Consider the following 22,524-nt stretch of genomic DNA (forward strand, 5'->3'; position numbering starts at 1 on the left):
AAAGAATATTTACGAAATCTTTTTGATTTATTTGGCTCTGTACAGATTTGCTACAAATTTATTATTGTTAATAATACCATCGTATATTTGTAACGGTGTGGGTAAATGATGCTCACATATATCCTGGATGGATCTTTCCCGGAGACAGATTCGAGCCGAGTCCTCTCCTTCTTTATCATCTTTCTCTTTTCTTCTTCTCTCGGGCTAGATCGATCTAATCGATCAATCCAACGACCGTTTATCGACTATATACCTCGAGCATACTTCGTTTTATATAAGCTTTGGAATACCCGTGGACACATAGGTACAACGGCTTTACAATAATTTATAGGAAAGCGCGGTTTTGAGACGAGTGATGACAGCTACATTTATTTCGTTCATATAAATGCACAATATCGAGAAGCTTACATTTCAAAAGAGAACCCCGTCTTACACATCCTCTCTCTTCTTTTTCTTCTTAGAAAAAACTTCCGATAAATACTGTGTCGTAAATTGGCGAGATAGCTAAGAATATTCTTTACGTCTAGTATTCTTACGTCTAATTTTAATCTGCACTGCGCGTATATAATGGATGCGCCAATATTTCCGTGAAACTAATAAATCTATTTCGAAAGAATATATACGCTGTGTGGATATAATCCACAATTTAAAAAAAAAATACAAGTAATAGAGGAGCTATCTTTGTCAGCTATCAAGAAAATTGTTGGTGCATCCCATATATATAATGTTATATCAAATAAAAAATAGACATCTGACATGAAAAGTACCATACATCCAAAAAGTTAAACAAAATTATCTATCGATTATTTTTGTGAAGTAAACGATGTAATAATCCGTTCGTAAAATGTCTTTGGCTGTTACAGGGAAATTAATATAGACGGAATAATATTTATCTAAATTTCGAAAATTGAAAATGATTAATAGAATTAATCTAATTTGTTTAATCTACATGAAATCGCGGTTTTATCTAAATCCTTTCTTTACTTTGTGATTTTGTTCATATATCAAAATAAATTAAACTTGAGCTTGAATCGTCAGGCAGTTCACTTGTCACCTCAGCGAGCCTCGTATGTAGAAATTGATTAATATTACATTCTAGCTTATAGCTTTCTGTGTTCTTATAGATTCGCGTAAATGTACATACACACATCGTTGCCATATATTTCGCTTTCACATAATATATTTTATACACAATTGAAACGTTAAATATAATTACAGTTATGTGGTTCGAGTCAATTAAATTGACATGACGAGAAAATAAAGTTATCTAAAAACCAGAAAGTAACCGGTGAACAATAACGTAAAAATTTACATTAATATTATAAGATAAAGGAAAAACGCATATAAAACATAAAATTCACTTTACTGAATTTTCTAAGAAAAACTCAAAATTGACTATATATTAGAGCTTTTCTAAAAAAAACTTTATATCATAATGCCAGAAAATTTCTGGATTTGTCTAGTTTTCTTTGTTTGCAAGCAAATCTTGTGAGTATCCATGTATCTGGTCCAACAGAATCGCTCGCTCCATTTTCGCGTTACTTACAGAAAATTCGCAATAGTACATACAAGAAAATTTACAGACCTTATTTTCGAGGAAACCCTTGGAAGTAGCGGAGAAAGAACGCTCTTTTTTTCCGTCACCACCGTGAGATTTCGACGCAATCTTAACAATCAATATTATTTTATATATACTATAATATTATATATATATATATATATATATATATATATATATATATCTGTGTATATATGTATACCGTCTTATCTAGAATCGTCGTCGTCGTGCTTCGTCAACATCGATGCAAAATAAATCACAATCGTATATTTCTTCCTCCCCGTTACCCTCCGATTGGCAATTATGCTCCTGCTATGTTAACAACATATATATTATATGTTGCATATATATTTTTTCTCCTATCTTTTTTCGCCATCGAGTTAATGAACATGCTAAAAAATATTAATTCTTTCTCGCGCGTTTAGACATATTGTTCTATATTTAGCGGAGTATTTTGGTTTTTCGACACTATGTGGTTTTCACGCAGAAGATGCGACAAAAATAATCAACTCGTTTGAATATTTAAAAACAAAAATTAATTTTTTTTTCTTAAAAAAATTGAGATATTTGTCGTAAATATGATTGTCACACATTATGCGTTTAAAATAACATATATAATATAAGATTGTTTATAAAAAACAAATAATTGCAGAAATAAAAAAGATTCGATATATTCGAAACGATGCGATTACTTTCGCATTACATCTTGTACTACGTTTCTATCTGCGCCATAGTATGGAAGATCGTGACTCGGAAACGCGAAGGAGGATAAAAGTTCAAGATTCACTCTCATGAATACGAAACATACTTTGAGATTAAGAAGTTTATCTTATAGTCTCGCTCGCGAGAGTATATCCTAACGTCTGCACCTTTTGGTTTAATTCGACTTATCAGTTATGTACGCATTAACGCGGAGCACTCGTCTATGGGATAAGTAGAGAGATGTGCTTATATATTATTATTACTATTTTTTATCGTTATTATCATTATTATTATTATTACAGGTGTTTATGTGAGTGTACGATCGTCGTGTATCTTCGTACATCGTTGTTATGGAATGTGCCGGGAAGGATGTCGCTCTATTCGGGGAGCCACGACTTCGGCAAGTCGATGTTGATTTTCTCCGTACGCTTATTCCGACAGCTTGAATGCCTCGCAATATGATTATTGTAATCATAATTATGTGTTAATTATAAATACTAAATACAAGTGAAAACTAAAATATTATACATAAAAAAATTTAATATTATTTAGTTTACTATTTTTTATTTTATACGTTCCAGAAAATTTGTAAAGAAATTTTTGTATCTTTAATCGATGAATTTATACAAAATTGTACGATTAATAATAATATATTATAATTAATGATAATATATTATAAAAATAATAATATACGTTATTAATCTTCAATATATTAATCTCTCTAAATTCTTTTTTTAAGCTGACCATAGAGAAATATGCAAGACGTTTTATTTCAAAGTATAAAATTTCAAAAAAAACGTGGCGTTTAACCTGTCAATCATTTTGTTTTCAGGATTTCCTTGTTTATCCAAGATTTTCTAACCTGGATCAACAGCATCTACGAATTCTGTTATTAACTAGGGCGTGAGCTTGGTATTGTATGCTCTTGCAAGCTTACGAGTTCCCATTAGAAACTTGAATCGCGATTCGGTGAAAGCTACGCTCGCGATTAAATTGGCCACAATTGGCGCGTCCTCGAGAACGTTCTAAGGACAGAGTGATTCAATTAAACGATGCTATTGCTATGTCCATTGGTTGACTCGCCAGTTCATTCAATATTACAGATTGACTCGTAAAACTTAGAAAGATGATGTTATGATTGACGACAATTTCATAAAATCATCAAAATTTGGAAATTCCTTAAAATTTTTTTTTTTTTCCCCAGATATTTGAATCCTCTCATCCTTTCCAAAGTAAATATTTTTAAATAAATTACTTCCAATGTAAAAAATTAATAAACCAATAATCAAATATAATACAAATATCTCTTAAAATTGTCTCATATCAATAACACGAGAAAAGAAGCGAATATATTAAAAACTAAAATGTATTGCTTTTGTTTGTTCGATAAACGATAATAAATTAATATATATAAGATCTTTACATTGCGACATATCCTTTGTGCCAAATGATCTCTGTTGAGAGGATCGTGCAAGTTTATAACCTTATAACTTAGAATTTACCTCGGTCTACAATTCTGAAGGCTATCCAACTTTTAAATATACAACGCGTATTTAAATTAATGTGTGAGCGTTTCGCAGATTCTCAAAAATGAAAAATTAGTCATGAAGATAATAAACGAACCAAATAGATCAGCTCGCTACAGCGCGACGGGGCACATTGAGATGACATGTCGAAACGAAAGAATTATCGGCCATTTCTTTAAGAGGCAGTAGCGGCGGCGACGGCGGATTGAAGGGAGTTGGGTCACGCCAAATTGCTCTCCTGTTCGCCCCATCCTTCGCTGTCGCACTCGCTCTCCGATGCCGAATCGCTATCGCTGAATTCGACAGCAACGCGACGTGCTAGGATGGATGCGACATCGTTGAGTGCGTTCACGCGCTCCACCTCCTTCTGTTCGATCTTTTCCACCTTGCGCAGCTTTATTCCTGTGAAGGATGATGATCACATTAGATTAAAGTAGTATTATAATTCTTACGATCTACGCGCATACTGATATATTCGTAATATATATCCAATATCAAGATTGTTAAAAATCTAAAGAGATAATTTGTTTTATTCTTGATTATATCGAAAATAATAAAAACAGAGATAAATTACCATCGCGAATTGCCTTGAGCAGATCGTTTCGCGGATCGACCAGTGGAATATTTGGATTGACAGGCTTCCTCAATTGACCGTCCACAATGCTCTTCAGAGGTTTCAGCTTCGGCGGATTGGTCGCGATCATTTTCGCGATGTCGCCATTCGTAAGTGGCAACGGCGCCGTTGGGCCGTTAGCAACCGGCGGAGGGGGAGGTGGCGGTGGTGGTGGCGGAATGTTGCATGGAGGAGAGATGGGTCTCGGAGGGGTAGGATCCGGAGTAGGCGGAGGCGGCGGAAGATCCTGGGGTGCCGGGTCGGTTTCATCCACGCCCAACTGACCCGAATGGTTCGGCGGCGTCGGTGTCGAGCGTTGACTCGGTAGAGGACTATCCGTCCGACTTCCGTTCCTATTCAGCAAGTGCGATGGTATGGAACCTGAAATACATATTAATAAAGATCATGCCAAATGTAAGTTCTCAATCAGTAATTATTATTTTTAAAAATCAAGAATTTGCTTCTTCAAATATAATTACTACGGCAAATTAACAATGATAATTAATATACCGTTCATGGAAGGAGGAGACATGGTTTCTCCTGGCGGTGGGGGCGGCGGTGGTAGAGTGTCTCTACCAGTGCTCATGGATCTTCCCCTAGTGGGGGTGTTATTGGCGGACGCTACCGTGGGCGTAGAATTGCTGGAAGCGTTACTCGGTGGCGCCGGTGGCGGTTGCGACGGCCGCGATCTGCCGCCACGGCTTGGAGTGCTCTGACCGCCAGGACTCTGATACGTTTCGCTGCCGGCCGGCACCTGACCCGGAGCATAATGCGATCCGTACGAGTTCTCATCGTAGCCTTGAGCTATGTAGTTCGTTGCCCTGTATCGAGAAAACGAATGATTATTGTACAAAGCGCTACAAATTTATAGAAGAATCTAAAGTCAAAAGTAGTATCAGAAAAAAGTAAAAATTAAAAGTACGAGTAAAAATAAAAATATTAATCTGATTATTAATTTATCTGTGTATATGTGTAAGTATTATTTTAAAATTATTATTTGCATTATTATTGTCGCGATATTTTCCTAACCTGTAGTCGGAAGACGGCGGGCTATAGAGATGCTGCTCTTCCGGGGGGTAACTTCGCCGCAGCTCGATACTGTTAGGCCTGGGTGGCCTAGGATCCGTCATCACCATTCCCAGTAGCGTGTCATCGCCGGGCTGCACATTATGCGGCGCCCTATACTGCACCGTCTGCGTCGGCATGATATACTCGCCGTGGCCGACAGCCAGTTGCCGTTGCCGTTCCCTCGTATTGTGCGGCTGTCTTACGCGCTTCTTGTGCCTGCCGCCGCCACCTCCGCCGCCACCTTCATTCCGAGGCCTATGCGGCTGTTTTACCAAAAAAAAAAAAAAGAAGGCAATTTTTTTAAAATGCGAAACACGAAAGAGACAACGATCAAGGTGCATCGCATGTTAAATCAAGCACAATCGGTTTAAAGTCAAGAACGTCCCGACGATTGATCCAGCGACTGTTGTAATATTATCTCAACGAATTTGGATTGAATTGGAATATATTAGAGTATAAATGTTATCTTGAAGACAATATTCTCTCATTTGTCATTTAGCCACAAATTAGAATTTACTGGATCAATAGTTAAATAGCATATATATATATATATATATGTAGGAAATAAAAATGAAGAGCTTTGTAAAGTTGGTAATAAATTATAACTCGAAATTTTTATTATAAAAGAAAGGAAAATATATTTATTTCCTGCAACAATTTTATTTCCTACAACTTGACAAACATGATAAGATGAAGATGAGATATTCCTGAAATGGACGATGAAATGATATTGAAATTATGGAGATACCGGTGTCGATCGAAGATGAGTCAGTGGTGAGTATAACGCAGTTCTATATAAATACATTCAAAACTTGCATAAAACTGGCACAAAACGACATTACATAAGTGATCCACAAAGTGACGGTAAGTGTAAGAGACTTGTTTCGAGTTTCAATATAAAGAAAAAAACAAAACTCAATTTACAATGGAAATGGAAGGTGGAGTCAGGATGGAAAGCCCTGCGTAGATGGAATTTTTGCCCTTTTCCTTGCTGTTCCGTCATCAAAAAGATAGACAAATTTAGATTTGGACAAAGAAAGTCTGTTCGCATTCGATCTACGCAAAGTGATGTGATCGCCATTGAGAAAATGTGGCTCTATCAACTACAGAGAATTTCGAGAAAGCGAGCATCTAGCGTCAATCTCTATATCAGCGCGCAAAAAGGTCGGTTAATAAAAGAAAAACCACAGAGAGGGTGATTATATGTGATAAGTATAAAATGGTTGGTGTGGCGATCAATTCGCTGATTGAAATTACTGTTGTCGAATGTTTCATAAAAAAGGGTAAGAGAGATTAAAAAGAAACTACAAAGATCCAAACCATCGACTTGCCTCTCTGAACGGTTCGGCATATTCAGACTCGCTCTACAACGAAGGGGATAGTAATTCAATAGTTAGAATCGCAGTATTAGACACTTTAAGAAAATAATTCGTTCTACGAGTTCACGCGCACCTCGACAACTTTTGAAGAGTTAGATGTGGCTAATTTATTTGTATTCTCTTCATTAGTTCAGATTCAGAGAAAATACGCGATAATACAAATATAATAAATAATATTGTACAATAATTATCGAGGTGCGCTTTTAAATATATTATTACGCAAGGATTCTTACCTTCTTCCCTCGATCGTGCAGCTTCTTTTCCGTGTCCTTGAGCATCTCCTGACTCCACAGGTCAAAAAAGTAATTCGGATCGGTATAGAACTTTAAGCCGTCCTTGCCATCCTCTCTGAAAACAATAGAGTTCAATTATTTTTCGCAAAAACCTATTTATACCGATAAAAATTAAGCAATGTCGTTAATTACCTATAAATATTAAGCTTGTCTAGAGGCGGCGGCGTATCGCATTGATGATAGGTCTCCAGCATTGCCGTCGGCATCGTGTCTCTGGAGACGACTTGCTGATCGAACACCACAGAGCTCTTGAAGGCTTTTCTCATGTGTATATCTTGCAACGAGACTGAAAAAAATCAAGAGCCCATGATATAGAGACCTTCTTCGTCTAATTTTCACAATTTTATATGTATTTAGAATTTTTTTTCCAATTGTTTTTATTTCTGTTACAGTTTACTATGGAAATCAAAACGAGCATATCTCACGTACCTTCCTCGACATTACTATCTAGCTGAGTGACTTTGACGGCCAAACGATCTATCCTAGCCTGCAGAGAGTTGGCTCGATCGCTTAATCCGTGCGCCTCCCTCGCCAGCTCGCCGAACAGATCTTCGGCGTGCCTCGATAGACTTGACAATTGTCTGATAGTATTGGCTAGAGTACCGTTAGTGGCTGCTTCGAGCTCCGACGGCAGCGGGAAGTCCTCGGGGATGGTGCCGCGCGCCACGTGTACGGGCTCCACTAGTCGTTTCGGAAGCGGCATCTTGCCGGCTGCTTATTCCTCCTGCTTGCTCTTCCTCGCGGTAACTCACTCACCGCTCTCTCGAGACCTGAAATCATCCCCACGATTATTCAAGAATTAATTATCAGAAATATCAATGGACGGATTGTTGCAATTTCAAATTTCTTAATTATCTAATGTCAGTCTTGTGATAATGTTGAAAATTTAATCGAGATCAACTGATATTAATAATAAAAGAAACATATCTCCTTCACATTATTTTGAAGGATTAAATTTTCCATACATCGAATGCTTAAATAATTAAAAGCGTTGCACACACAATTAGAAATTATTGAATTATTATTATCGCAAATATAATTTCTATGAGAATTATTTGTATTTTTGAAAGATATTCAATTATACAATATATAAAAAAATTACTTTAATATAGTTTGATAAAAGCTTCATATTATTTGGAAGGCTGATTTTAGAATATCATGTAAGAGATATTATTAATAGCTAAAAGAAAAACAAAACAAAGAAAAATAAAACAAAATACTTGAAGAGAATTCTTCTGCGTATGCTTCAAACGTGAGAATAATTGAATAAAACTCTTCTCCTAGCGCAAATTTGCTTGAAACGTGATTTATTCGCGGATAGCTTTTGAAAAGTACTCGACTGGTGTGAACCACTCGTGGTAGCTTAAAATCGCCCCCGTTTTTTCTGAAGGGGACCGTTAACAAGATGAATATTTAATTCACCCGAGGACATCCCTTTGATCGAACCCCTGTTACATCCGGCGATGTACAAGTGGGGGAAGAATCGAACGGTAGAAGTTGCGAACGCGTAATCTCGCCGATTCAGTGATAAATATACATTCGTATAAATTCGTTTAATTCAAAGTCTTACAAATTGGCGATATCTCATCGCTCGCTGCCTCTTATCTCGTTAAGCGCCGCTTCTTTCATTTTCCCGCGGGTTTTAAAACATACGCTCAACGTGCACGCACGCATGCATGCAACGGTAAATACTGTTGCATTACGCAATTACTAGCGTCACACGTGATAACGATAATATCTTATCGCTCATAGTTGACTGCAGTAGTTTTCCTTTTTCAAATTTTTATTTAATTATTATAAACGTGAGTTATCAATACGTGAACTTGTCCATTAATTTGTAAGCAAATGATGTTACAGTTACATTAACAGATTGCTGAATTAAAGAATTGCATTCTCAACTATTTAAAATTTATTGATTTTCCCAAGTTTAAGAACGCGAGATTCATTTATTCCATTTAATAAATAATTATTATATTTATAATTACCTTAAAATTCTAAAGAATTTTATGTATAATTATTTTACAATTACTTTATTTTCTAATCCCTCCCAGCTCCGTAAAAAAGATAAAGAAAAATAAGGCTTTGCTTTCAGGTTAATTAAACAATACGGCGAACAAATACATCAATAGCGTCAATAGATTGTCAACAAACGTCGTTTGAGTTATCCAGGGTCAATGATATGACCGTGACCGAACATAACGACTCTGACGATGACGACAACGAAGTCGACGACGTGCGTAACGCTATTGTGTCTCCTAATTAACAATTAGCCGTTACGAAGTGTGCAAATGGATGCTGATCTACGGGATATTGCACCTGCAAAGACAATCATGAAAAGCCTCTGACATGGCTAATAATATTTGTCGAAGATATTGTGCCTGAAAATATTCCGCGTCTCATTATCGCTTCCCGTTAAATTCTTTACTATTATTTTTGAAATTATATACCGTTTGAATTTAATATTCTTTTTTTTTACATTTTTAACGTTATTTTTAATTATCCTTTGTTATATTAAATAAATATATTATTAAAATCATTATAATAAATCTTTCGTGTCAACGATAATCGCTTATATAAAAATCACCGCGTTATTTTAAAATCCCATCATATGAAATAATAATTCATGTATGATATTTGTCGCTTATAAAATTTTTTATAATTTGTAAAATTTATTTCTATAATCATCAATATAATAAAAACAATATTATTATATTATCCATCTCGCAACGGTGAGAAAAATCTTGTCGGATAAATCAGTTGTTTGGTTACAGTGTGGTTACCGTGTAAATCACCATGGCTACTAGAATTCTTTTGATATACATATATGCCGTCGGTATATTTTATTAAACTACGACGCAAAATATCGAACAGTCATTTAGTCATTGAACCAATCAGCGAGTAATGGACGATTCATTTCGCGTTGAATATCGAGAGCATCGGGCATAACAAATGTGCAAATGTTGCGAAATATCATGTAAAATATCGAGATAATATTTCATGAGAAATATCATCATAATAATAATTATTATATCCGAATTATTTAATATAGAAATTCGCGAGAAACAGTCTCTATAAATGCTCTGTAGCAACTTGCAATTATAATTAGCAAGTGTCATATTTATATTTTCTCCAACGCGTAATTAAAAAACTGCGATTATCTTTTTGCGTGACATATATATTAATTTAATTTATATTATATTATTTTAAATTTATTACTCATATAAATTTCATATTAATTCATATTAATATAAATTATATTATTTCAAATTTATTTCGATAGTGTTCTATATCAATACCGATTATATATCTTTAGAATCAATATGTATAATATATATTTTTAAATGTTTCCTACTTTTTACAAATGCGAGTCAATGCTGTGCGATCGTTGGAAAACAAGCATCGATACGCTGCTAATTTTAAACATTCGTGTTAACAGGATTCGCGCGCAGTGAGCTTGGAGTAGATTCTTTGTGAATGAAACCGCAGACAGGAACGCAGCCTGCTGCAGCAGGCTTGCATAAGGTAAGCAATATCCTGAGGCTGAAAAGGTCACTATTACGCTGCAGTGCTCGCCTACTATCACCACCTTGGTAAGTAGAAACCGGAAAGACTTACTCTCTTTGCTCCTCGGAACGTGTTCGTCGATCATTCGGGCATTGCGTTTATTTCAGATTGTAGTCGATTACGTCGGACTCGCGCATCTGCAGCGACGCTAATGATGCTGCAAAGTACCAATGACACTCGTGCATCGATAAACAAATTGATATTTTCGCTCGAGATTTTTATATAAAAAATAATTTGATAAGATTCCAATCGCGCGTGAGAATTTTATTTTTAATTCAATTTTTTATACGTGTATCTAGAATTTATTTAATTTCTTAAATTGATATGATGCGCTTTAGACAAAATCGATATCTTATGTGAAAAATCTTAATTTTCCAAAGATTCATATTTTTCAAAGATCCGTACGAATATATTATATATATAGAAAAAAAAAATAATAATTTTTCCGTCCGAATAATCCAAACTTGATGTACATTCGCGATATATCGATGGCGTCGACATTCGAAGCAGAAGGTTTTTCAACGTTTAATAATAATACGGCTTGAATTGTTAAATCTCTTTTCAATTTGCAGGAGGACGGTAAACGACGAATGACAATGACTAAAATTCCGTGCTGTTTCCATCGATTATTCACGCTTGTTCGCGGTTGCATTCTGGTGCGCACGTGCGACTGTGCGAGCAGAGAATACACATGTCGACCATATGGTCACGCATAAAACGTATGCGAGAAAGACAAGGTCACTACCCCCTACGCACAAATCGATGCAATTTCGTGACTCTGATAAAAATTTCTTTTTGAGATTATATTATCTGCGCTTTCTTCATGCTTTTCATATGGATATAGGAAATTTTTTTTTTTTTTTAAATTTAGAAAATTTAGAAATTTAGAAACTTTCTCTTTTTAAAAAATTATATTGGAAACAATAAACGATATTTGATATTTAAAATAATTCTATCGAATTATTGAAACAAATGTAAATTACATAAAGATTAATATAAAAAAGTTGGATATTAAATTCATTTTTACTACTTTTTATCTTATAACAATATTATTTATTTCGTCGCATTGTAAAATATTGCATGTATCAAAATATTCCTAATCGTTTAGTGTGCTTCACAGGAAAGAGGTGCATACCGAGATGCAGTAGAATTGAGACGATATCGAAGCGATTGAACGGTGCAATCTGACTAGACATTATCGTTGACAACAAAGAGTTTATGCTAATGTCGCAACGTGCAACGATTTCACAATCGCGAATACGTGCATCTGGGAGAATTCCATCTTCGTTGCGAAATGTCATTCCTCGCCTCGTCTCTCAAGATTATATTAAAGCCACATATTTTTTTTTTTTTTTTTTTATATTAATAAAATGGAAATTGTTCGCGTAATCGTCACTGTTGATATACAGATTTATTTTAATATCGGGGATTTAATTAAATAACAATTTTATAATTATAGTAGACAGATCAAATTTTAGATTTATTTATTCATATATATATATATGCTCTCATATATTTTTTTCCTAAAAAAATAAAATTTTTAATCAACGCAAAAATAATTTCCATCGAAGGTGGCGGGATTATTAACCGCGTATGGTTAATTAAAGCGCAAGAGCTTAGCCAGAAAAAACGATAGAAAGAGAGAGAGAGAGAGAGAGCGAATATTGTATTCGGGTCACCGATAAGGGAAGGATGTGAGTCGTTGGGGAGTCGCTAACGACAGGTTGAATAAATTATATCGACGTTTATGCGTTACGGGAGCAACGTGCTGAAAAGCTGTGCGGTGCTGCTCTCACAGATTGCCTGGCCGAGATATTTATATCCTGCCTACTGTGTGTATATCACCATCACTACCATCTTGTATTTTGTATACAAGCGCGAAGTCGATAGATATGTACAGCGATCATCAAACTTCCACGCTTGCAATATTACGAGAAAAATATTTACTCGATACTCGATATTTCTCATGACATTGTACGAACAAAACTTAATGAAGGTTTTGCTCTCCCCCCCCCCCTCCCCCTTCATTGGAATAATGTTGCCAATGTGAACGTGACTGCTGTAGAAATTAAAGATTTTTCTACCTGACGTTCAACTGTCAAAGAAGCAAAATTTCAAAATGATAGAAATCCAATCGTTCAAAATTAAAAATGTAGAGGAAAAATGTAATTTATTATTTGAAATTACCTTGAATATTTTTGATGAAAAAAATCTCGTTACTAATACATCTAACATTAACACTTAAATTACAAATCCGTGAATATAGTAAATCTGTCATGCGCGATTGTGAATGATTGCGTTTGTGTTTTGCATTTTCACTGTACAATTATTTTTACGACAAGCGAAACCAGCTACGTTAAAGTGGATTAGCGGGACTTTTTATCATGGAACACGTTTGGAGGCACTTCTTTCGCTCGAGTTAAATCTAACTAGGCCTGAAGCCGCGCTCGAGTTAACGTACAATGAGGAAGCTCGAGAAGGCACGTGGGCATCCTTAAAAAGGCACTCATTTCTCATTAGCGGCGTTTACATCGTTTGAGAAAGCGAGATGTCGGTATGCCACAGAAACAAGTTCCACTTTGTTTTTATTCGTTTTCCTTGTATATCTATCCGGTAGAATAAAATCTATTTACTGTTGTTGAATTTATGTAAGGAAAAACGAAGAGTCGAGATTATCTTGGCTTTCTCGATATCTTTGCTTTAAAAATTTTTTAATTTCGCAAGTTATTAATTATATAATAGAGAAATTCTTTATTGTAAATTCTCAAAATTGAATTTTATAATATATTTATCTCTTTAAACTTTGAAACAATGAATTTTTGCATGCTGTGAAATTCTCTTATAGATTTATAGATTTGATCCTTGAAATCTTATAAGCAATCCCTTCCATAAATTTTTATTTCCAAAATTCCCCCCTTTTTTTTCAATTTGCATTCATATATGGACCGTTTATTTTGAAAGTGGTGTAAGTCCTTTTTTTTAAAAAATGAGATATGACGTAATTTATGCTTAATTTAGTGTAAACTTTTTGTTTATAACTAGTTAGTATTTAATATCTTAAAAAATGCCAATGCTTTGTTCAATTTAAAGTTGGCCGGTAAAAGAAATTGCGTAACCATTGATTATGAAAGTGGTGTAAGTCCAATTTCCATCACGATGCCAGGCCTATTACATACGAAAAATATAAGGATACGCAGCAGCTATTACCTTATATACCTCCTGTGCATCATGAATATTTCAAAACACTGCCACATGAAGAGCATAAATAATTAATAATACCAATATCTTGTGTTAAGTTTAACAATATATAAATATAATTAACGTTCAAAATAAAAAATACTAATTCTATTTTATTTCTCGTTATTATTTATAAACAAAATTGGATTAATATGAAATATATTTTAAGTGATATTTGTTATTTCAAAATTGAAATTAAATGATATTTACAATTGACTAATTATGAAAGTGATGTAAGTCCATTTGCAGCCTGGAAATATATATTATTTTAGTTAAATTCGCCTAAAAGAAATTTATATAATCAAATTACATATTGATAAATTAGTACAAACATTCCCAGACTTCACATAATTAATCTATTTTTTTTAATTGTCAGATCTGCTAACATTTAATTTTCTCGAAACAAAAGAAAATGGACTTGCACCACTTTCAAAATAAACGGTCCATATAGTTAGGATCATAAACAGATATCGCAGATTTTAAACATGAGAAATTATGGGATTTTCAAACTAATTTTTCTTTGTATCTGCAATATTACGACTGTTCAACAAGAACAATGAACAGTTTGAGTTTCAGGGCTTTTTGCCCGGTAAAATCGAGGTCTCTTGGAACGACTCGCAGTTCGCATTATATGCCTGTCCTCGTCGACTTTGCGGCTTGATCAATATTGCGCGAACGATGGCAGCAAACACCATGAATCGGTTCGTTCGCCCTCAACGATTAGCGATCGGCTCGCATGAACCTCTTGGATCTTTCTAGCACGCCTCGATATCGCGCTCTCGACATACCGCTCGTTCGTCGAGTGAAAGCAGGTGATTTATACGGACTATTCCAAAATACTGACAAGGAAAATCCGACTTTTTCCTTTCTCTAATTTTTCTTTAAATTTTTTAATTTTTTTTTTCTAAATTTTACCATTTATAAGAGATAAAACGTTTTGGCTGCGAACCTACATGTTAAAAGAACCCGGCGCCATGTTCATCAAAATAAAGATCACCCTGAGGATATTTTCGTCGACCCTCGTGTCAGAGCAGGAACGAGTATCGGGGCGCAATGCGTCAGTTCCTTCGATACTAGGACTACCAACAACCCCTCGATATAATACAAGGGATGACGTCATACTCTCCATGTTTCTATATATTCTCTAAATATAATTCAATGTTTTAAAATCGAGTAAAATCAATTATGTGAATGCAAAATTTATATATTACGGATCTGTAAAGTGAATGAAAAACATAATTGACAGAAAAAAAAGGAACTGAATCAAGAATCTGTGAATTTAGGAGTAAATATATAAATGAATAAAAAATCTGATAAATTTATAATTACTAAAATATGTAATTGGATTTCTATAATATAAAATAAAAAGAATTCATAAAATACTAACAATTTATAAAATCTAAAATTTATCAGACTATACAAATCTCTCTAGATACAAGGATGTGGTATGGATTTAAAAATCTACGTTTCCGAGACAAATTAGGCAGATGTTAAGAGGCCTCTCGAATACACTCGATGTATTATATACAACTTCCGGTTACTCTCTTATACGCGATATGTATTTCTGTTACATTCTGATAAAGTGTTTTGCGTGTGGAAAATTGATGTGTTCGATCGAGGGAATCGAATGTCAGAAACCGGTTAGTTAATCTTGTTTCGAAAAAAATATTTTAAAAATAAGGAGTACGCGTAGGAGAAGCAAGATACTTGTTCATTGAGTATATTGCTTCGATGCCTGCTATTATTACATCCGCGAAGACTAGCCTCGCGATCTGTTAGTCTTGTAATTTTTGCGGGTCAGTAGTTAATTATAAAATTTTTCCGTAATTTAACAACTATTAATTTATCGTATTTAAAATTTTAATAAGCGCCATTAAATGTTGGTTTATTTTTTTTTTTTTTTTTTTTTTTTTTACGTATTTATTTCTAAAAATTATTCTAAATATTTCTAAAAAATTTTTGCGTTTTTATTTTTTATAGAATATCATAAACCCTATATCTTGATATCATAGATCTCTTTTGATAATTATTTTCTTGAATAATAAATTGGAAAATTTAAATTATTTTTGACTAATTTATCACTTGCATAGAATCTTTGATCTTAAAAATGATTGATTTTGCAGCTTGCTGATTATTTTAAAGTTACATAATATCTAACTATAAATAAAATTAATTTTTAAATAAAATTTTCAAAAATATTGTACATAATTTACAAAGAAGAATGACGGTAAAATTCCAATGGAAGAGCAGCGATCTAACGGATACAAGTGCGCGACTAATTACAAGACGAGGTTTCGAGAAAGCAAGGATCGGAAAGAGGAAGATCGGAGCAAAAAGCTCGCAGTGGACAGTGGCAAAGTATCAAGTAACATTCGTTATGGTGGATGCGGAGACGTCGACCTCGGACGCATCCCGGTCGGGCTAGTCGCGTATATGCGTGTACATGTCGTATGTGAACACGCACATGCAATACAGGTCCGTTTTCCAGTAAGACAGATGTACATTACACGCACAGCGAACGGATTTAACCCTCTTTCTTCTAGATAGAGGCGGCTTTTGTAAATTGGAACGATAAATCGGTAGAGGAAAAACGCGAATCTCGGAGACAATGAATCTCGTAAACAATATCGTTCAGACGTCTCCCTCTTCTTCGAATGCGTGGAAATACGGCATGTAAAGGACTGCGTTTCCAACCGTACTTGTCATAAAGGCCAGTGCACCACGATGCCGGTATGGAATTAATCTAACCACCGTATATCGCGCTCATATTAATCGTTTATTTCCAGATCTTTCCCAAGTTCGAGTCAGGTTCATCTCCGATTAGGACGCAAGAACTTAATATAGAAAACACAGGAACGATTTTTATACGCCTAAAAACGCATCGATACATATTATAATTTTTGAACTTCAAAATAATTTATTACGTATAATTAGCATCAAGACGAAAATTTATTACAGCATCGATAAATTAGCGAGAGAGAGAGCGCGCGCGTCGTGTATTTGTCGCAGTTTGTCGGCGTCATTTCTCTGGGATGGGATGGGATGCGCGTTGATAATGATAAAAAAAAAAAGTATAGGATGACGTGGCATCAGCGAACGCCCACATGCCGAGGCGAGAAAATCGAGACTTTATTGAATCGTGCCTGTTTCACCCTTGAACTCTTCCGCGATCTGCTTCAAGGTAATTAGGCTCTCGCGTTAATTAGGATTTTAATGAGAGAAAGGCACCCCAGGCACCGTGATTTTAAAGCATTTCTAAATCTTTGAATAATAAAGCTACAAAATAATTTATCTCATCTTTATATTATAACTTAATTATCACATAATTTTGTTGTAATTTAAAAAAAAAAATCGTACTTTATATAGTTTTTGTTTCCTAAAACAATTATAAATGACTACTACTAATTATTAGTATTAAATTTGTTTATTGATTTTTTTTGTTTTACGTAGTACAGATGTCAGTCAAAATTTTGCTAAATATAAGATATTAATTCTGAACGCAAACTCACCAAACGAAAAGACGCATTAATCTGCTTATCTCGCGATCAAATATTTGCATTTCAAGATACATATTAGTGCTTCTATTGCGAATCACAAATCAGCAAAGTTGAACAAATCGCGCTTCCTTTTATCGTAAATAACGAAATTCTCTTTTAATGTCGACACATTTCCGCATTATTATCGTTTAGCTCGCGATAACTTCGCAGCGTACATAAATAAAGACACGTGGCCTTGTACGGAGAAATATTTAATTGTACCGATTGCGAGGAAAGAATGCGATCGATATCGATGAGAAAAACGCACGTAAAACATTTGATTCAAAAATTAGTTAGAATATGATTCTTTCTAATATTTCGAAATATTCGCATTAATCAGATCAACTCGAATTAAAATACGTTTGTAATGAGTGTTAATAATAATGTAATAAAGTCAACGAATACAGCGGTTAGCTCTTAGCCTACTTTCCACGAACGCATGGATCCTCTTATGAAGCTTACTTGTGTAGGTCTTCACGTAAACATGGATTAAACCGCAACGAGACTCACGAGATAATCATCTCACAATCGAGTGATTTTCTAAGGGAGATGAGAAACTTCCAATTTCTTGCACATTTATTTATACCTGTCCGAAGGATAAGAATTTAAAGTTTTTATTAAAATATTACGCAGAAAAAGGTGAAGTTGAAAACCGTAGAGTAAGTTATAATAAATAAGCTGTCAGCGACTTAAAGTCGTTGGATCAACGCACACGGTGATATTATCTAAATAATTCCTATAAACGGCCGATGATAACGGCGTTAAATTGAATCGCCGAATGAAGTCCGAAGGGACTGGATCTAGCGCACGATATAATATCGACGCACCTGTACATTAATGAAGCTACATCGAATTAGATTCAGAGATTTTGACTAAATCGCGATTATTTAAATTTGTAAAATTTTAATATAGATAAAAAAAATTAAATTTAAATGATAATAATAAGAAGCTTATTTAATTCAAATTCAAAATTCTAGCGCGAGGTGTAATCGGCTAAAATAAAATGATATGTCAGATTGACAATTTTCATCTCTTCAATGGAATTTTGAATTATAGGTGAGCTTTAATTTTTGCGAGTGAAAACTCAAGCGGTCTCTCACGAGAACTCTGCCTTTATAGGTCTGGGACGTTAACCTCGATAATGCGATTTTATTTGTATGGGTTTCGAGACGTACGATTGTGAAAATATGTGAAGCAACCCAGTTTCCCTGGCTATGCGTGGTCGCGGAAACGCGGTCAGGTATTATTGCGCGTAGGACTTATCGTGCGTGTGCGTCCGTATGTAAGAGAAGAGGCGTAATCGCGAGTTTCTGACAATTTTCATAGGCAAAGGGGCAAAGACACCGACGCGACGGTATTTCTCTGTACGTTAACTCTGCGATTTAGCAGCGATTTCCCACGACCCTCGTCGAACCGTGAGCACCATAAACGCCGGACTTATCGATTTTGCATCGCGCTTCTTTTTCTGTCACGCCGCGAGAGTCTACGAAGCTACTTGGGCCTTGTATCAAGTGGGAATGTGTTAAAAATATCCATCGCCATACCTTCGTTTCACGTAGATGCAATATTTTATTAAAGCTAAAGTTTATATTCTTGTACTTTAATCAAATTCTAATATTCAATTTTCTATTATTATTTCAATTATACATAATGTATTCTTTTAAATTATTTTTATAATCTACATATTGTACATGAAAACTTAGAGCATACATTTTCCACATATATTTTCATACACGATTAATATAAATCAAGAATGATTAAAAAATCAACGCGAGAGGGTATCTAATGTTATTCGAAGAAATTCAATGAAACTGAAAGAACAAAGACCGATGACACGTGGCTTTGCCATCGCGAAACGACGTAATCGTAGATGCGAAATGCGCGTGACAGGATTACGAGACTGTAGCTGGCGTGTCTCGACGCCAGCGATTGCATAATTTCTTTACCGATGTTGTCTTTGCAGAAATTTCGCGAAACGGAATGCCGCGGTGTGTATTTACGTTACCAGCAGCACGCGGTCGACCCCGTTCAAGGTAATGCGGCCAACGGTGAACAGGAGAGAATGGCAATGTATTGTATTGTACTTAATATAAGGTGTTCCTAAACAACGCGTCAACTTTCTCGCGACGACCATTGCATATATCGGAGGAATTTTTATAAATAAAATTGATAAAAATGCTATTATTTATGGTGAAAATAGTGATATAAAAAAAAAAAAGATAATGAAATATATTTTTATTATAGTATATTGAAAATTTACGCGAATGAAGATACTAACGCAATTTGTGTCTATTTTTCTAGTTTCAGATAAGATTTGGCTCGTAACGTCGTGCAAAGGGATCCACCGGAAGATGATCCAAGATTAGCCGAATAACCGAGAGACGAACGAAAGGGTCGTGCTCATGCCGGTTACATTCTCCCTCCGGCTACATCGGGAATGTCAACAGAGAGAGTAAATGGGATCCAATTGGGTCACAAAGATCCCGAGAGAGATCCATTGTAATAAAATCGCAGATCAAAGTTTCAAAACTCCCGGAGTTCCAGTGTATGCGAATTCTCGAAAAGGTCAAAGATTTTTTTATACCTCTAATCTTAAGCAGTTCAACAAAGAAAATTGACCGTTTTGTAAAATCAATTTACAGATCCTCGAAACTTTCCAATCCCATAATTTTATAAAATTCCAAATGTTCAAAACTTAAACTGGTTTATTTCAAGAATTTGAAACATTATATGAAATATTTTCCCTTGAAACTATAAAACTCCATAGTTTCAGTAATCTAAAAAAATCTCAGAATATTCAAAATATTTCGAAGCATATATTAGAGATACATTTAAACTCTGATTGAATATTAAGAATTTAATTGATTCCTTAAGGAACATTCGCGACATGTCGTATTCTTACAATTAGACAAAGAACTCGCGCGTAGACAATAAAAGAAAAGGGCAAGATGGCTCGTTGTGTTAACAGTCATCGATCGATAATGTTACGTATGCACGCATCATATATATATATACACACACACACACACATACATATATACGGCGACCGCGATCTAACGGTTCATTAATAAATTAATGCAGAAAAGGTCAGGCAAGACGAGATCGCTCTTTGCGAGATCGCCCGATCGAATACACACGTATCGTTCACACTTCATTTTATACACAAGGTATCCCACAAATGTTCAATAAGCAATTTGGAGAATGGAGCTTTTAAAGGTATATGTTTGATCTTGTAAATTAGATTAAATACTTGGACAATTGATTATCTGTCAAAAATGATTAAACAATTATATTTAATATAGTAGAATAATTTACTTCGCATCGAGATCGATTGTCTTTGAGACACCCTGTATGAAGAATGCCAACAATTGACGGCTCTCCGTGTTCCGATTCGCAAGATTATTTCTAAATGATAACATATACGTAACAAAATGATAAAATTATCAATAATGAATAAATAAATATTATTAATATTGATATAAATATTATTACGCGATAATATTTACGTTTAATTATTCATAACTTTTATATATGTATTGTACAATATATGTATTACATTTATATATACATATGTACCTACACAACCCCACATTCATTTCACGTTCTTCTCACCGGGTATTACGCGGGTGAGACTTATGTCACTCCAGGCAAGTGACACGAAGTGACGGAAACGACGAGGATTGTCGATGACAGAATCAACAGACGTAAATATTGACTGTTTTATAACTGAATTCACTTTCCTTATATCGTCATGCTTTAATCTCGACATAAAAGTGGCATAAGTGTCGATGATAAAAAATGAATTATTAATCATTATAATTATTTATTCTTTATATATACGAAATCGCAGGATAAGAAATTAAAACATTTATTGCAGAAATGACATAATTACATAAGAGAAGCTTTTTGTAAAAATAAAACATCCTATACGAAAGCGAAGCTTATACAGATTAATGTCATCGTTGCACTGTATATATTATTTCATGAATGTGCAAAGGATTAATTAATATTACACGCGATAACGGCAAGGCTCAACAATCGGCGTGGCGATCTCCCTCATTCTAGCGATGAGAGAGAGAGAGAGAGAGAGAGAGGGGGAGGAAGAGAAAGAGGCGTCTCCTCGTCAGAATCACTCGCTCCGAGAGAAAGAGAGAGAAGGAAACTCTATTCGTGGGGAGGGCCACCCCCTGCACGGACAGCCGGCGCCCGTGCCCTATGCGGCTATGACGGCCATGTGCCGCCCCCGGAAAACCGCCGCCCATCGAGTACGGCGTCGTCTTTCGACGTCGCGACTCGTTATCAAGACTCTACTACTCCGTTATCGCGGTCACGCGACGACGGCGCACGAGAAAAAGCCTGACTGACAAGATGCGTCATGAAACGCGAAGCTCCGATCCTCGCCGTCCCTCTCTGTCGCTCCAGTGACTTTCTCCCTCTTTCTCTCTCTCTAACCGCACACTTACGCTCGTTCGACACTCACCATCGTATCCGTCGCACGGCTGTCCGCCGCGTGTTCGCGCATATCCCGGACGTGGAACCCGAGCGGGCAATCAGGGGAGAGAGAAGAAGGCCGACCGTGTCCTCGCCAGGAGACGATGCGGCGATCAACGTGTGGGCGACGTCCGCCGACGTCGCGACGATGGGACCGGACCGGACAAACGCGAATCGACGACTTCACCCGCGAGCACAGAAAATGGCGTTGCGCTGTAGCACGCAGCCACGCAGCAGCAGCAGCAATAGCATCAGCAACGCGTTCGTGTTCGTAGTACACTCGCTTGCTCGCACTCACTCGTTAGCTCTCCCTAGCTCTAGCTTCCTCGCTACGTCGTCCCTCCGCCGGGGCCGCGGCTCGACTCCACCGGACACCGTCCAGCGGCGCCACGGTCGGTCCTCGGTGGCGCGAAATTTCGATCTTATCCGATTATATCGATTTCTTATTCCTTCTATATTATATTCTTTCTCGATTAGAAAATGCAAATTATTTTCTTTTAGAACTAGATTCCAAAACGGTATCGAATTTGCTGAGAAAAATTTTACTCGATGGCCAG

General features: G+C 35.6%; 1 protein-coding gene across 2 annotated transcripts; it reads right to left on the minus strand.

Annotated features, from left to right (window-relative positions):
- Positions 1–8: 8 nt before the first annotated feature.
- Scar (wiskott-Aldrich syndrome protein family member 3 SCAR) lies at positions 9–22,312 on the minus strand. 2 transcript variants are annotated; one of them, XM_070303103.1, is made up of 9 exons: positions 21,957–22,312; positions 7,569–7,909; positions 7,272–7,425; positions 7,080–7,194; positions 6,799–6,831; positions 5,429–5,730; positions 4,910–5,220; positions 4,361–4,780; positions 9–4,188 (listed from the first exon to the last, which is right to left on the minus strand). In XM_070303103.1, exons 2-9 carry the CDS (start codon positions 7,840–7,842, stop codon positions 4,007–4,009), a joined length of 1,791 nt encoding a protein of 596 aa, XP_070159204.1. In that variant the 5' UTR covers positions 7,843–7,909; positions 21,957–22,312; the 3' UTR covers positions 9–4,006. The 2 variants fall into 2 exon arrangements, with proteins under 2 accessions (XP_070159204.1, XP_070159206.1); XM_070303105.1 differs by lacking the exon at positions 6,799–6,831.
- Positions 22,313–22,524: the final 212 nt, after the last annotated feature.

The sequence above is a fragment of the Polyergus mexicanus genome, unplaced genomic scaffold (genome assembly GCF_030449975.1).
Source record: "Polyergus mexicanus isolate NDT 795.1 unplaced genomic scaffold, iyPolMexi1.0 SCAF_10, whole genome shotgun sequence".
Taxonomy (NCBI): domain Eukaryota; kingdom Metazoa; phylum Arthropoda; class Insecta; order Hymenoptera; family Formicidae; genus Polyergus; species Polyergus mexicanus.